This window comes from Serinus canaria, chromosome 2 (genome assembly GCF_022539315.1).
Source record: "Serinus canaria isolate serCan28SL12 chromosome 2, serCan2020, whole genome shotgun sequence".
NCBI lineage: Eukaryota > Metazoa > Chordata > Aves > Passeriformes > Fringillidae > Serinus > Serinus canaria.
Window position 1 is genome coordinate 136,584,860 of NC_066315.1, and position 14,447 is coordinate 136,599,306.

Genomic DNA, 14,447 nt, shown 5'->3' on the forward strand with positions numbered 1-14,447 from the left:
AGTTCATGGTCTGTTTGTAGAGTGGCTTGGATGAGAGAGCTAGCAATAATATTCATTTACATGTGGAACAGACACAAATCAGGCTTTTCTACTGTCAACCAAAAACTTCCTAGAATGAGAGCTGAAATAAAACTTATTAAGTTCTAAGTAAAACTCATTAAATTGTGTTGAAACGAGTCCTTTTTAAGAAGTGAAGTTTTCAAAACAGCACTGAAGCTTTTTGTGTAAAAAAAAAAAAAAATCTTTGTCCTTTTTTGGGCAAGAAGAACTGGGTTGTCTCAGAAGTGGTGGTAATTGTAACAGCTTGGAATGGATGGCCATGTTCTGTGCTATGAAACTGGAAGCATGGGAATTTTCATTGTTGTCTTTTCTTTATTTGTATTACCAGAAACCAAAGATTTGCCTACAAAATTCATAATATCGGCACAACAGAAAGTAGGACTGTGATCTATTTGATCAAGTGCAGACATCTGCTCTGTACATATTGTATATCTCTGTCTACAAACAAGCTAAACAATAGGATCACCACCCACCCAGTAGCAGGAAACATTTCCTTCTTCCTATAGTCTATGTCTAAATACAAGATGTATATAAAACTGCTTCTGTCTTTACAGCTTATCTAGACAAATACAGCAGATTGCAGGTATTGAAATATCAGGTAAAGCTGTTCCAGCCACCCTTATCAGACAAGGGGAACGAGCCAATGGAGGCAATGACAATACCAGCAAATCAAAAGTGGTCAAGGCCATTTTCTGGTCTTAGGAAACTGGGATAGTTCTGCTTGGAAACCTGCTGCTCCCCCAGAATGAGCCCACACCCTGAAGCAGTGTGGCAGGTGCCTCAGGATCTATCCCAGGGCTCTTGGTGTTTGCTGTAAGGGAATGGCACAACCCATTCCTGCCCCTTCCCCTGAGACCTGGGAGTTGCCTCCTCTGTGACAATGCCCCAGCTGTGCACAGGACCTGGCTGGGGGCATGTGCTGGCCCTAGACAGAGCACAGGGACTAGGGACTGCTGTAGCCACTCAGATTTCTGGAGTCATTATCCAACCCCTGTGCATGTGACTGTCTTGATTTATAGAGAAGTTTGCCAGAGTTGTGTTAACAAGTGTGATAGCAATGTCAGTGCATCAGCAGCCTAGCCTGCTATGCTTAATGATAGAGGTTAATGTATAATTACTAGAGATATATTGCAGTGAGTTATTATGGAAATATAAATAGATGGAAGAACCTTTGTGCTCCAGTTGAGAGCCACATGTTTAATGGGGTATTGTGTACTTGCATACAGCTCTGGTCCCAGAGGCCTGTGTATGAGAGAGCTCTTAATATGCTGCATCATTTCCATCTACAGATGCATTTCAGGTTGTTTTGGCCTTTGTCACCAATTGCTCCCCGCTGTATATCCTACACTCATAAGGGAGAAACACAAATTAACTGGATTTGTGAGCATTTATAATCACAAAATTACCGAGGTTAAAAGGGATTTCTATATATCATCCAGTATGGACCCCTCCAGTGGATGGCTATGAACATCTAATAAGCTCCTGCTCTAAACATTCAATTGACTCTCAAGAAAATGAGGATCATATTTTGCATTTACAGTTGAGTGTCCAAAGTATTGCAATGTGAATGCCACCCTTAGGGAACATTAACTTTGAAAAATCACCTTACTTTTCTGAAAGGCTTTCACATCTCTCACTTTCATAGCCTGAAATCTTTTTCTTTTTTTATCAGATTCCAGAAGGGAGGAAAATACGTATATTTGATTAAAAGGGTGAGGAAATATTCTCATTTTACTTTCAAAAATATTTTCTTTTAAAAAGTAAATGCAAAGTATGTATCCAGTTCCATTCCTTAAAATGTTCATTTAGAAAGCCTTCCTGATCCAGTTCTACACACTTTTATTATCTTTTCTTTAAAGAATGCTACAGTGAGAAGAGAGCTAGCTTAGCTTTATGTCATGGCTTTGCTTTTTATGTTACAGGTCATAAAAGGAATTATTTCATTCAGAAATAAGGCCACAGCAGCTGCATTGCCTTTGCCAAGAAAAAAAAAAGACAAAAAAAGAAAAAAAAAAGCACATATTTGGCAGATTTAAGCCATCTTCTTTACACATCGTCATAACCAAAGGTTTTTTGGTTTTCTTAAATGTATTTCTTTCCTATTCTTTTAAATGGTCGTATTTCTTCTCTGACCAACTCCTCTGACACAGTATCAGCACTGATGGAGCTGTTTGGAGGTGGGTGACACAGCTGTCACTGTATCAATCTCACCATGAAGCTGTCAATTCCACAGCAGCATTTGGAGATGAATCAGACAGTTCCAGTGACATGGCAACCACAATGTGTGAAAGACACTTCTATTCCTTTGGATGCGTAGGAGACACTTTCATTTACAGCAAGGACTCACTGACACTCTTGTTCTGCACAAAAGCATTAGTCAGACTCTTCACGGGAATCAAAGGAAGCTGGTGTCAGTGCACACTCTACCTCCATCAGGTTTCAGGTGTCCCAGTTGTCCAGCCTGATTGCCCATCACACTTAAACTTCCAGAGAACAGTTTCACTGAGATTCCGTTCCTTGATTTTATATCCCCATTGTCAACAATCCTATAAAGACAGATTGTGATTTGTTTACCCCACTTCCCCTCCATATAGAATGGATGGAATGGAGCACCCTGCTTATTCATTCTGTCCATTTTCTACTGCATTAACACCTATACTGATATTTGCTTTTTTTTTTTTTTTTTTTCAATTTAAACTTCATACAATTATAAATCTCATTGGATAAGGGTCAGAACCTGCTGCTAGCAGATGCATTATCTTTTCTGTTCTCAGGCTGTCTGAACTTGGGACAACAGAGTTTTGACCTACATCAAGAGATGACAGTAGTTTAAAGGAAATAATCAAGGACATTGCTGCTAGAACAAGAAGTGCCTAGACTCTTGGTAGAAATTGAAACCTTATAATAGCATATTGAGACCTGATAACTATGTTAGTGTGCAATTATATGAGCTGCTTCTATGTGTAGCCGTTGTTGTAAGAGAAAGGCATTAACAATGTAAGTAGACTATACAAATAGTGGAACCACAAAGGAACATTTGAGGTCATCAGCTTCTACAATTATGAGCTCCCTTAAGTATCTGGAGATAGAAGTGCACTATTAAACACTTCTGCATTAAAGACATATTTTGATTAAAGACATACTGCATTGGTCAGGAATAGTTTTATATTTATAACAGACATTTGGATTAAATCTTCTTATTCTCAAAATATGTTCTTAGAATATGTAACTTTTAAATTTTAACTCTCTGTACACATATGAACTTTCTGTGTATCTGTATATAGAGTTTTATATAATTCTTACATTGGTACAGACACTGTATACCAGTGTAAGAATATATATATATTATAGTCTTACACAATACGTAATAATCAGCTTTTGTATGTAGCATCTTTTTCAAAATGCACAGTTGATGTCTCCAAAACTGGTTCTGCTCACATATGAAAGCTTTTTTTTTTTTTTTTTTTTTTTTTGCTACAGTCATTATTTTTTATTAATGTCCGGAAATTAGAAAGAGACTGAAAATGCATAGGGTTTTACATCTGAATTCACTGGAAGAATGAGTCACAGAAGTTATTTTTGGCATGGTGCTTTTACATTTAAGCCCTAGAACATTTCTACTTTACCATCATAAACAGATTTTACCATTTTGTATTACTTTTAAAACAATATTCTGTGTGAGTGAACAAGGTCTCAACCATGGAGATGATACAAAACCTATGGAGAAAGGAAATTACAGCATGATTGCCTGAGCCATACCACCCAGATCTGTTAGCTCATCCAAACAGAAATGCCAGACTGAGTTGATTTGGTCAGTGCTTTGGTTGGGACATCTGAGGAAACCTCCAAGGTTGCTGAAGGAAGTGGTGGCAGCAACATTGTAGGTGGTATTCTCTGTTCTTGAGTCACTACTGCATCAATAACCTGTGATGGGAGCCAGCAGGATTTCCTGGAAGAGCTGTGGGCATGATGTGAAACCACGGCCCTGAGTGTCAGGAATTATTTCATGACAATCATGAACTTCTTATGAGGAACAGAGCTGGTGACCCTTGGTACCTGATCCCATTTCAGTATCAGCCTTTCTTTCATAATTTCTCCAAATTGTTGCAGTATTTTCTCTTCCTTGGGGCAGGAGACTAAAACCAGTAGTGTCATGCCAGGATGACATGAGGAAGATGACGGAGCACTGAAAAATATTCAAACTCCATTAGAAGAGACTTTTACTCAAATCCTATCATTAATTTGAATGAGATTTGGATCACATCTAGAGCCCTAAGTACAGAAGGACTGTAACAGGGCTAAATGTGTTTTTGAAGGAGCTCTTCCCTTTTCCTGACTTATCTGAGCCATGCTGCCATTGCCTTTCAGCCATAACCACCAGCCCTTACTCAGAGGTGCTGTCAGGCCCAGTCGTGCTCCCAGAGCAGCTCCAGTCCTGATTGTTCTCCTCCCCAACCCCACTACGGTGTAGTAACACCATGACATTGCATTCTCCCCAGAAACAACGACACAAATCTGATTTATAACTGGTGGTAAAACTTTATTATTCAAGTTTAGATGTAACAGACATCTTTGCTGCCTGAAGATTGTTTGCATAAGAAATACACCAAGAACATGTTTGTGAGTAGAAATGAACATGCACTATGAAAACCAAAAAACAAAACAAAACAAAAAAAACCCGAAACAAAACAGAACAAAAAACACATCCATGTGTTGTAAGGACAAAACATTAAGAGCCAGCATTCTAGAGTCAAATCAGGGCTACAAGTTTAATGATGGTTTTTAGCAACATGAAGTCATTCTTTATGAAGCTTTTTTTTTCTTTTTTTTTTTTTTCTTTTCCTGCTGGTGAATTTTCTATAAGCTAAATTTACAATGGCATTTTGAGATGTTTCCTTTTCTCCTGTTCTCCTACACAGAGCTCAGAGGCAAAAATGATAGGAATGGATAACTGTGGTAGCTGTCACGATGTTTTTACTTTACTAAGTGTAATTTTGCTTTCCTAGTAGAGGAATTTTACTAAGTGTAACAAAGAATCAAATTAAACAGGTATTTATCTGGCTGTCAACCATTTAATTACTGTCTTTTATCCTCTCAAAGTAAATTGGGGTGTCTGTGATTACTATACAAGTAGCATCTCCCCAACTGCCAGCTTTACAGAGTTGGCTGAATGAAATAAAAACTGTGAGGAAGAGGGTAGTGAGGAATCCTATTCTGAGGTGAGAAAATTAAGTAAATAATTTTACTTGGCCCATCTTAACTTTAGAGAAAAGTTTAGAAGGGATTTCTCACTTATCTATCACATTTGGGATACGCTGACAAATTGCTCACTGCTCCTTGCCAAGCATAACTGTCTCCACAGAAGCAGAAGGAAATATATCTACCCTTCTGGCTGCACAGAAGTGACCTTCTAATCTCCTTGGCTTTTCCTGACCAGTATTAGGAATTAGCATGTTAAGTCAGCCAAGAAAAATCAATACAGGAGCAAAAATGAGAATATATTTAGACATACTGGGCAAAAAGCAGATGGTAGACAACATCCTTAGCACATAAAGCAAGTAGTTATGACTACAAAACAACAGTGTCCAGTCCAAGGGTGGACTTGAAAGTCTGTCCCTGAACTGAGTACTAATCCAGAGTTGCCAAATCAGTTTTTCCCATTGCGCAATCACTGCATTTCAGCACTGTATACAATTAGCATCAGTCACTTGTCCTGTTGCCCCTCTGACTGCAAAAATAATCTGTTGCTCACAGTGTGTCTCAACCTTTGGAGATTTTCAAAGGTTGAGACAGAGAGAAAATTTCTCAATTTTCTCTCTGTTTAAAACCCTCACAATAGACAACGGTGCCTTTTTTAGGCCAAACCGAGATATGCGCATCCAGCATCCTTCCCCCTTCTGCATGGTCCATTAAAAATTAAGGGAGGAGTTTCATCAGCACGGTGGCAATTAGGTGCAACACTTCTTTTGGAAAGCAGTCTAAATTTGGCACCTGAACACAAACTGTGCTCTGGAACATCATCTCCTGCAGCACTGAGGGGCAGCAGCCATGAAGTGACAGCTTAGGGACAATCTGGTTTGCAGATGATGTCACAGGATGGCTCCATCTATACAGAGAGTTACTGGAAACACTGTGCCTATTCCACAATCTGATTAGTGACAGGCACCACAAATCCTCTAATTTTGAAACATCTACTTATTTGGTTGTCCTATTTGAGATATGTTTTAAGATCTTACACTACCATTCCTTTAGTAAGAGAAGTTCACCACCTTGAAGCCACTGAAAAATTGAGAAAAAAGACTGATTGTTTGAAAGTTCAATTTTTAGTGCTATAAGTTGATTGAAACACAGTGGGTGCAGTAATTACCTGTGTGTGCTAACATTGCTTTCCATCTGAAAGTTATTAAATAAGATTATTCTTTTCCTTTCCAGGTTTTTTTTTTCTTTCTATTAGTACCCATTGTGAGGGGGTCTGGAAGATGGATGGAGTCACCTCTCTTTTGTTAAAAAAACAAAACTGTGCTCCTCCTATCCCAATCAAAAAGAACAGGCTACAGCAAAATCCCATTTCTTACAAAGCAGAAATCTTAGAACATCTCAATATGTCATGGCAAGAACAATGAACTTTTTTTCAAATTTTATTTGCATCGTCTAGGTGTGCAATAGTAACATTCAAAGCTCTGTCTTGTTCTTTGCACTCATAAGATTTCATTTCTCCTCATCCCCAAACCCTGATATGTGTATTTCCTGTTAATTTGCCTCTGCTTCTGAGTTTAGCAAGAAGTGTTATAAAGTTCAGGGTAGTGCTCAAGTCTTACAACGCACATGTCCCTCTAAAATATTTTGCCATGAAGATGCAGCTTCTATCAGTGAAGAAGCCAGAGGAACTGGTAGGTCTGAAGTGAAGTGAGTCAAACCAGTAACTACTGAAAATCGGCAGGCAGCTACCTTTGAAGCCGATAAAAATCTCTGCTTACTGAGTATAACATCTTCCTTGGAAAAGCTGAAAAGGACACACACTGGACCCTGACGTCAAGAAACGAGGGCAATCTATTTCAGTCCCCACAGAAAAAAATAAAAGAAACAGAAAATACCCAACAAAAATAAATCCACAAAAACCAAGTCAGAACTTATTACTGGAGAACAATAGCAAAAACATAACCAGACTTTGTCACTGGTATCAAGCTGGAGATTCATCTAAAAAATAGAAGAAGAAGAATGTGGCCCAACATCCTTTGCTAACCTAGAACACTACTGAAGGGTTACAGAACTCAACCACAGCAGATGGAGTGGGATGTTCCATATGCTGCTCACCAGTAAAGAAGCAATGGGTGGAGCAGGAAGGAATGCAGCCTAATGCTGAACAATAGCCTGTCTGTGCCTAACAAATCAGAGAAACTGTGCAATAATGTTTCACCTCTGTGAAAATACAACACATAAATACTGCCAAGGTCAGTGAGACCTTTGGTGATCAACTGTGTAAGTGCCTCTCATGCTTGGTGATGTTTGTTGCCAGCTGCTTTAGGCACGCTATTTCTCAAAAGACTATCAAAGTGCTGAATGTTTAGGCCAGTTCCCTCCTGGTTTTCCTTTTGCCAACCCCTATAAGACATTTCCTATCACCTCTCCTTTTATTTTCCACCTCCCTGTTTATCTGGTTAAGTATCTTAGTAAGTGCACCAAATACTAGAAGGGAGAGTGGTGAGACTCAGGTAAGTTAAATACAAGAACTTTTTTTTTTTTTTATGATGCTTTAGTTCAATTACATGAAAATCTGAGAAAGGCGGCATGTAAGTGAGATCAGAATAGGATCCTTTACATATAATCTCAAGAGAGGACTTAGTCCAGAGATATTTTTATAGAACATTTTAAAAAATAAAATGCATGAATGGAGAAATAAAAGACAACATAATATCAGAAAGACATTTTAAACTTCATTCGCTGCAACATTCATGAACCAGTTGAGCTACACCTGCCATCCAACCATAAGGAACTAAGACCCTGCACTGCGAAAAAGAAACAAACCCAAACAAAACAAAAAAGCAACTGCGTAATATTGTAAAAATGGAGTGCAATGCTACTACAGAATGCAATAAAATATCAGTGCTGCATCGTCAAACAGCACTTATCAAAATAATTTCTGAAATGTTTCTTCTGAAACACAGACAAAGCAATAAAAAGAGGATATATGTTTATCATTTTAAGCATAACAATGTGAGTTAAGAGCTTAAGAATACAAAAGTACTTGGAATGAATAGTGCTACCCTTTTTTCCTAAGTAGGCATAAAAATATTTTCATTTCCTTCTTGTTTTTCATACCATTAATATCAACAAATTTCATTCATTTCATGTTATCGTTTACAACTTTAATGCACACACACAGAAAAAAAGATACCTACTGCAATAGAAATAGTTGCTTCATTACCTTGTTTGCTACATTTGCAAATGTAAACAGCGAGGCAGAGCCAGAACTGACTCTAATGCATGATGGAATATCTTTGTTGCATACGTACACTGTAGAAAATAATTATTCAATATGTCAGGCACCATTATTTGAAATGTAATACATTAATATTTACTAGAAAAATAAGGTTTTTTTCTATTTGTTCTCCCAACTTCTTTAATGAAATAAGTTAATCTGACAGTGCATCCAGTAGCTTGTAATATCTTCTACATCCCTGTGGCAAAATAATAAACTACTGGTTGGGACGCTATAATGAAAATGATTAAAGTCAGTTCTTGTACACCCTTGTAGCAAGCATGGAGGCTCGTCTAACAGCACCTTTAACCAATTATTTAATATTTAGTTATTTAGCCCTATTTCCCTGAGCAGTTATGCTGAGGAGCTTTCCCTTCATGGATAGTTTTTAAAAAGCTTTAAGTATTAAAAAGTACTATGAAGACATTTAATGCTACTTAGCAAAAGCTGGTATAAGTCTACTGAAGGGATTGACTGGTATGTATAGCAATGTTAAGCCTGTGGAGAAGTAACCTTAGACTTTAAGGTTTAGAAATGTAATATATTAAAAATATATTAAAATAAAATATAGCAGGTTACCTTATTCTATGCAAATTAAACCTGGAATGTGGCTTCTGTATTAGAGAATTCACTTGCACAAAATGGTTTTCCTAGACTAAAGTGTGCCAGAAAGAATGTAGTGATAAAATGGTAGCTAAAAATCAGCTGAGTCTGAGAAACACATATATGACATTGCTGCCAAAGCTCTGAGGACAATGTGATCCTAAGGCATGTTGTAGGGCAGAAATTTGCCCAAATTAAAGAAAAGAAAATGACCTTTTAACTCTGTATATTTAACATGTCTAGTTCTTATATACAATGTGCATATGTTCACTACACCCCTGCAGCAGTATATACATATACACATCTTTGCACACTTGCCAGTTATGTCTCTTACACAACGGCAAAGGTATTAATTGTCCAGTAAAATTTTCTCAAGGTTATTCGGCACGATTCACTGCATTCTGGCTAGCTTTGGTGGGCCATGTCCCACTGAATTATCTTCCTCTCCTTCTGGCCACCATCCAACTGTTCTTTTTTCTTGGTAACCCACTCATTTAAAAAAGAAAAAAAAAAGAAAAAAAAGAAAAAAAAAAGAAAAAATAAAGAATAAAAAGGAAAAAAAAAAGAAAATAACAAGGGATTTAATATTGGATAAGGCATGCTCTCTATATGAAGTGCTTTATAGGTCTTCACAAGACATTACAAGCTATTGAATTCCCATCAAGGAAACCTATTTCTGTTTAATTGTGCTAAGTGCTAAGGTTTACTCTTTAGGTTTTCCATTCTTTTCAGCTTGTGCATTGTTCCTGTGTAGGCCCCTCTGGATGTGAGTTGTGAAGTCATACTTGTCCGTGCAAAGATGCTGGCATATGCTGCACTGGAAAGGTCCGCTGTCACCATGGCAACTCATATGCAACGCATACATCACTTCATCCAGAAAGACAATGCCACAGTGCACACACTTGGTAGAAAGTTCATCTTGGGTACTTCTATCAACTTTCTCTGTTTTTACTACATTCAAGGGACCTTCATTTTTTACATTTGGTGGTGCCTTACTCTTTTCCTTGGAGGCACCATTTGCAGTTGGCCCAGGTCTGGAATGCTTTATCGCCAAATCTAGAGGAATGTCATTGTCTGATCCGACAGCTGAAAAATGAGGAGGCAGATTAAAGGTGGGATAAGGCACATAGTTTTGGCAAGGATTTGGTAGGCCAGGCACATGACTCAAGTAGTGTGGATTCCCAGGAACAGACAGCTTATATTTACTCCAGAATCTCAGCCAGTCAGCTTCACTCTGAAAGTCATTGTGTACAAACGGAAGTCCAAAGAGTGGGTACTGGTATTTTTCAATAGGGCTTCCAGGTGGAGAATAGTTTGGATGTTTCACAGGTCTCATGTATTTTTCTATCGGGCTGCCTCTCTCTGAGCTTCCTTTCCCTTCTGATATCGATGAACTGTTTCCTGGGTCTCCAGTACTTTCCTGAGGACTTTTTATCTGAATGTGCAAAGGTTGCATCCTTTTGTGAATATCCAGAGTTTGGCTGACCAATATTGGCTGCTGAGCAGAATGGCTTTTAGTCAATGAACCTGGGGCCTCATATTTACTGAGGCTGGGAAGCTGAATTTCTCTCTGATGACCTTCAGGTAAATGATCCTCTGACCTCCTCTCTAAGGGGCTTCCATTGACTTGCTCCTCACTGCTACCCCTCTGCTGTTTGTTTAGCTGCTCAGCCTGAAGTGCCTCCGGGTTAAGGCGCTTTCTTGTTCGTCTCCTAATGATCTGTTCACCATTGTTCTGCTTAATGATGTTTAAAGGCCTGGGAGTCTGCATGGAACACACAGAGAATGAACAAAAGGAAAAAAGAAAGACACATTAAACAAATCTGTGAGACCACGCTCATGCAAATTTATCTTTTCTTTTGTGAAGAGCTGCATTACAACAGTGTTACGGGAACGACCAAGTTTCAATCCAAATGCTGGTTCGTGGTCCCTCATGCTGAAAGTAAACTATAAAATGGCTTATTTTATCAACCTGAGTCAACTGTCTTAGACATCCTTCAAAAGGATTTACTTTAAAAAGCATGAAGTATCCAAGCTGTCAAACCATTTATTACCTCTTACTCCTAAAAAATTCTGCGGGAGACATGTTGAAAGTGGGTGCTGAGAGCTGGGGGTGAGGCAGGAGATGCCAGGCCCTATGCACCAGTGCTGCTCTGTGCACTGTGCCACCAGAGCTGCTGTCGGGCAGGGGTGTGCACAGCTCCCACTGGGACAAGAACTTACCTTCATACTCACCCTGCTCTGACATGGACAGAAAACACAAGCACGCACAGGGCTTGCTGACCACCATTGCTGTCACACAGCAAAAGGGCTGCAGGTCCACTGTGTGCTGAGTGGGAAGATGGTGGCCAGAAAGGGACTAAGAAAGATGGAGAAGAAAGCCCAGGGAAACTATGCACCAAAAGGTCTGCCTCTTGTTTGGTATCAACTCCCCCTCCTTCAGCCCACCTGCATTGCTTTCTGAGTGTTACTGATGTGCTACAAAGCCATGAGGGAGAGAAGGCATCGGGCAAAAGGGATCTGTAAAGAAATAAGCATCACAAAGAGGCAGAGGGAAGAACCAAGTAAGGGCTTCTTTTTCCATTTGCTACTACCCCACAAAAGCTCGTGTTAAGTGGCCTTTTTAGAGAAGAAGTGAAAATATCTTTGTGTGGAAAAAGAAAAATGATACAAGGAAGGAGAGCAGTTAGGTTTCCTTTAAAGGCTCCCCAAGAGAAAAGCAATAGTACCTGAGTGAAAAATGGTGCTGCACCATCAATATGTTTCTCTACTGGGCAGATGGTAGAGCAACAAAAACTACCTAAAAGTCATTCAGTTTGGTGTGTTGGCAGCTGACATTTTTCTTCCCAAAGGCACATAATCCTGTTTTGGTTGGAGGCCAGGTAAGTGCCCCCCACCCCAGTATTCTACTCATATGTTTATTTAGAAATTTTAACCTAGTCTTTAAAAGCAGATATAGTTTTGGCTTACAGTCAATATCCAAAATAATCTTGAGTACCTTGAATGTAACTAATTCTTTAATGTATTCATAACTTCAAGCTAATATGAAAACATCCAGAGCTGGAAGAACACCCATTCTATTATTTGCAGAGATTTAGTCTCTCTTTTGAGTTGCCATATTCCTCTCCTTTCACTTATTTATTTTCCTGCAGTTGGCATACTCTTAATGGTGAACCATGTTTTAGATAATGCAGCTATTTTTAAAGTGTTTACTTCTGTTAAAATGCTGAATCAGAAGTATACACACACTTTGATTAAGATTTTTAATAAGAGAAATTTAAACTTGGTGGAAAAACAGCACCTGAACCAGCCTTCTCACACAGATCAAAGCTGAGATAAAATCGTGTTTAAAAAATTACAATATTTTCTATGTAAATTCTATTGAGATAAAGATTATAGTTTGACCAATCAATAGCAAATTAATATGCGTAGGTATATACTTTTTATTATAAGGTCTGTATTATTTCCTTGTCTTTTTATGACAATTGTAACTCAGATACTGTGTGAGATCTGACAATGTTGTTGCTCTTATTAAACGCTAAACACTACAGACCATTTTTACATGACTTCCAGACAGCCCTCCAATATTTTGGAAATAATTTTAGTCTTACTCTTCATGCTACAGGTAGGAAGCCTGATTATGGAAGCAGTTGAAAGAAACATCTTTCTACCTGAGATTAGGGACCCTCACACTCTTACTTGAGGCTCCAGCTATTCAAAGCTATTGTAGATTCAACTTTAAAATTCTTCACCTTGCCAATGACTGTGCTCATCTGATTAAACTAGCCCTTAGATGATTAAATGTACTCTTTAGTGGTGTAAATCTACTATTTTTCCTTATCTGAAGTGCAGATAAAAATATCCGGTATTTGGTTACAACCAAGGCAAACAGAAAATTTTAAGGTCACTCCTTGATTTTCAGTGGGGAACTAAATTTAGAATATAGTGAAAACATAACCAGAACTTTACTTTCAAAATGGCCAATGTCAGATCCTTAATTATATGTTAGACATAATATATTAAAGATGATCACAAATATTTCTGCCATCCCTGTATCAATAAGCAATCTCCCCATTCCAATGATATGAGTAACTAAAAAAAAATAAAACAACAAATTCAATGGATGCTTCAATAAATTATTGTGATTAGATTTCTCAAATTCCATGGGAAAGTGGAGCCTCCTCTAGACTAATCCTAGAATCTGCTGTAATTCTTTACTGAATTAGTCCAAGGATGTTGTCACCATGGAACAAAACGTAGTGTTCAATGACCAAATTTGAGCTATTTAAAACTGAAGGACAGCACCACAATAAAAATGGTCAAATTCATGACTCTGGGGAGACAGCAAATGTGAATATTCTGTATATGTTTGCAGTAAGGTGAATTTTTTCACTAAAACTATTTTAATAAGAGACTTTTGGATTATAACTACACAATTTAAACATAGTTGATTGCATTAAAGGAGAGAAATGTGGAAAACGTGGCAAGTTTAATGTCAATTACCTCTTAGATGGATGGGACATTTTTGAAAACACACTGAAAAGTTATTCAAGGGTATAATAGAAATAGAAATGAAACTTGTAGCAGAAATCACTACCTTGTTAACATGTGTCAGTCACTATCACCTAGTAATATCTGATAGATCAGAGATTTTTCTTATTAAAAGAAAGTGAAAAAGACACCTTAGGCTTGCATTAATGAGGATGATAGTCCTAGACAGTAATAATCCAATCAAAAGGGAGCTATGAAATGTGCAAATTACTACAGGTGAGTTTTACTCAGCAGTGTCGTACAATTTAGAGGAACAGGGGTCTTACAGAAGTGAATTCTATTCACTTGGTTTTTTATAGTTTTGGACATTTCCCTAATAACTGCATCATCCTGGACACCTTAATCCAAAATCATGTGTCCAATACATGACACATAGTGCAATTTTTCCTGAACAGACAGGCAGACAGATAAAAGAAACTTTCATCTTTCTGGTGTCCATCTAAAGAGCATCCCTTTCCTTGGGACTGTCTCAAAAGGTGTCCCAAAGGAGAGATTATTGGATTATTTCAGACTCCTACTTATAAAGGAGTTGCTATCATACCACAGCAGAGTAGGGCTTAATTAAATTCTTTTCATTTGTTTGGTCAAAGTCCAATTGAAGATATTAATGTAAAATGTCCACTGAATGGCAGCTTATTGCCATGCTTAAACAGTGGAGCTTAGGGCAGCTTCTTGCTTTTGAGATGCTTAAAACAAACTTTGACACTGTATTTCTAATAAAAGATGCTGGAAGTGCACTAGTTCATTCCTACTG

General features: G+C 38.0%; 1 protein-coding gene across 13 annotated transcripts in view; it reads right to left on the reverse strand.

Moving 5' to 3' along the window:
- Positions 1 to 4,576: 4,576 nt before the first annotated feature.
- The window catches only part of TRPS1 (transcriptional repressor GATA binding 1), a 213,805-nt gene continuing 203,934 nt past the window's right edge, over positions 4,577 to 14,447 (reverse strand). For all 13 annotated transcript variants that reach the window (XM_050970638.1, XM_030228437.2, XM_050970640.1 and 10 more), the window contains one exon: positions 4,577 to 10,907. In XM_050970638.1, the coding sequence (XP_050826595.1) occupies positions 9,846 to 10,907 (1,062 nt within the window). In that variant the 3' untranslated portion in view covers positions 4,577 to 9,845. The remainder of the gene's footprint in view (positions 10,908 to 14,447) is intronic.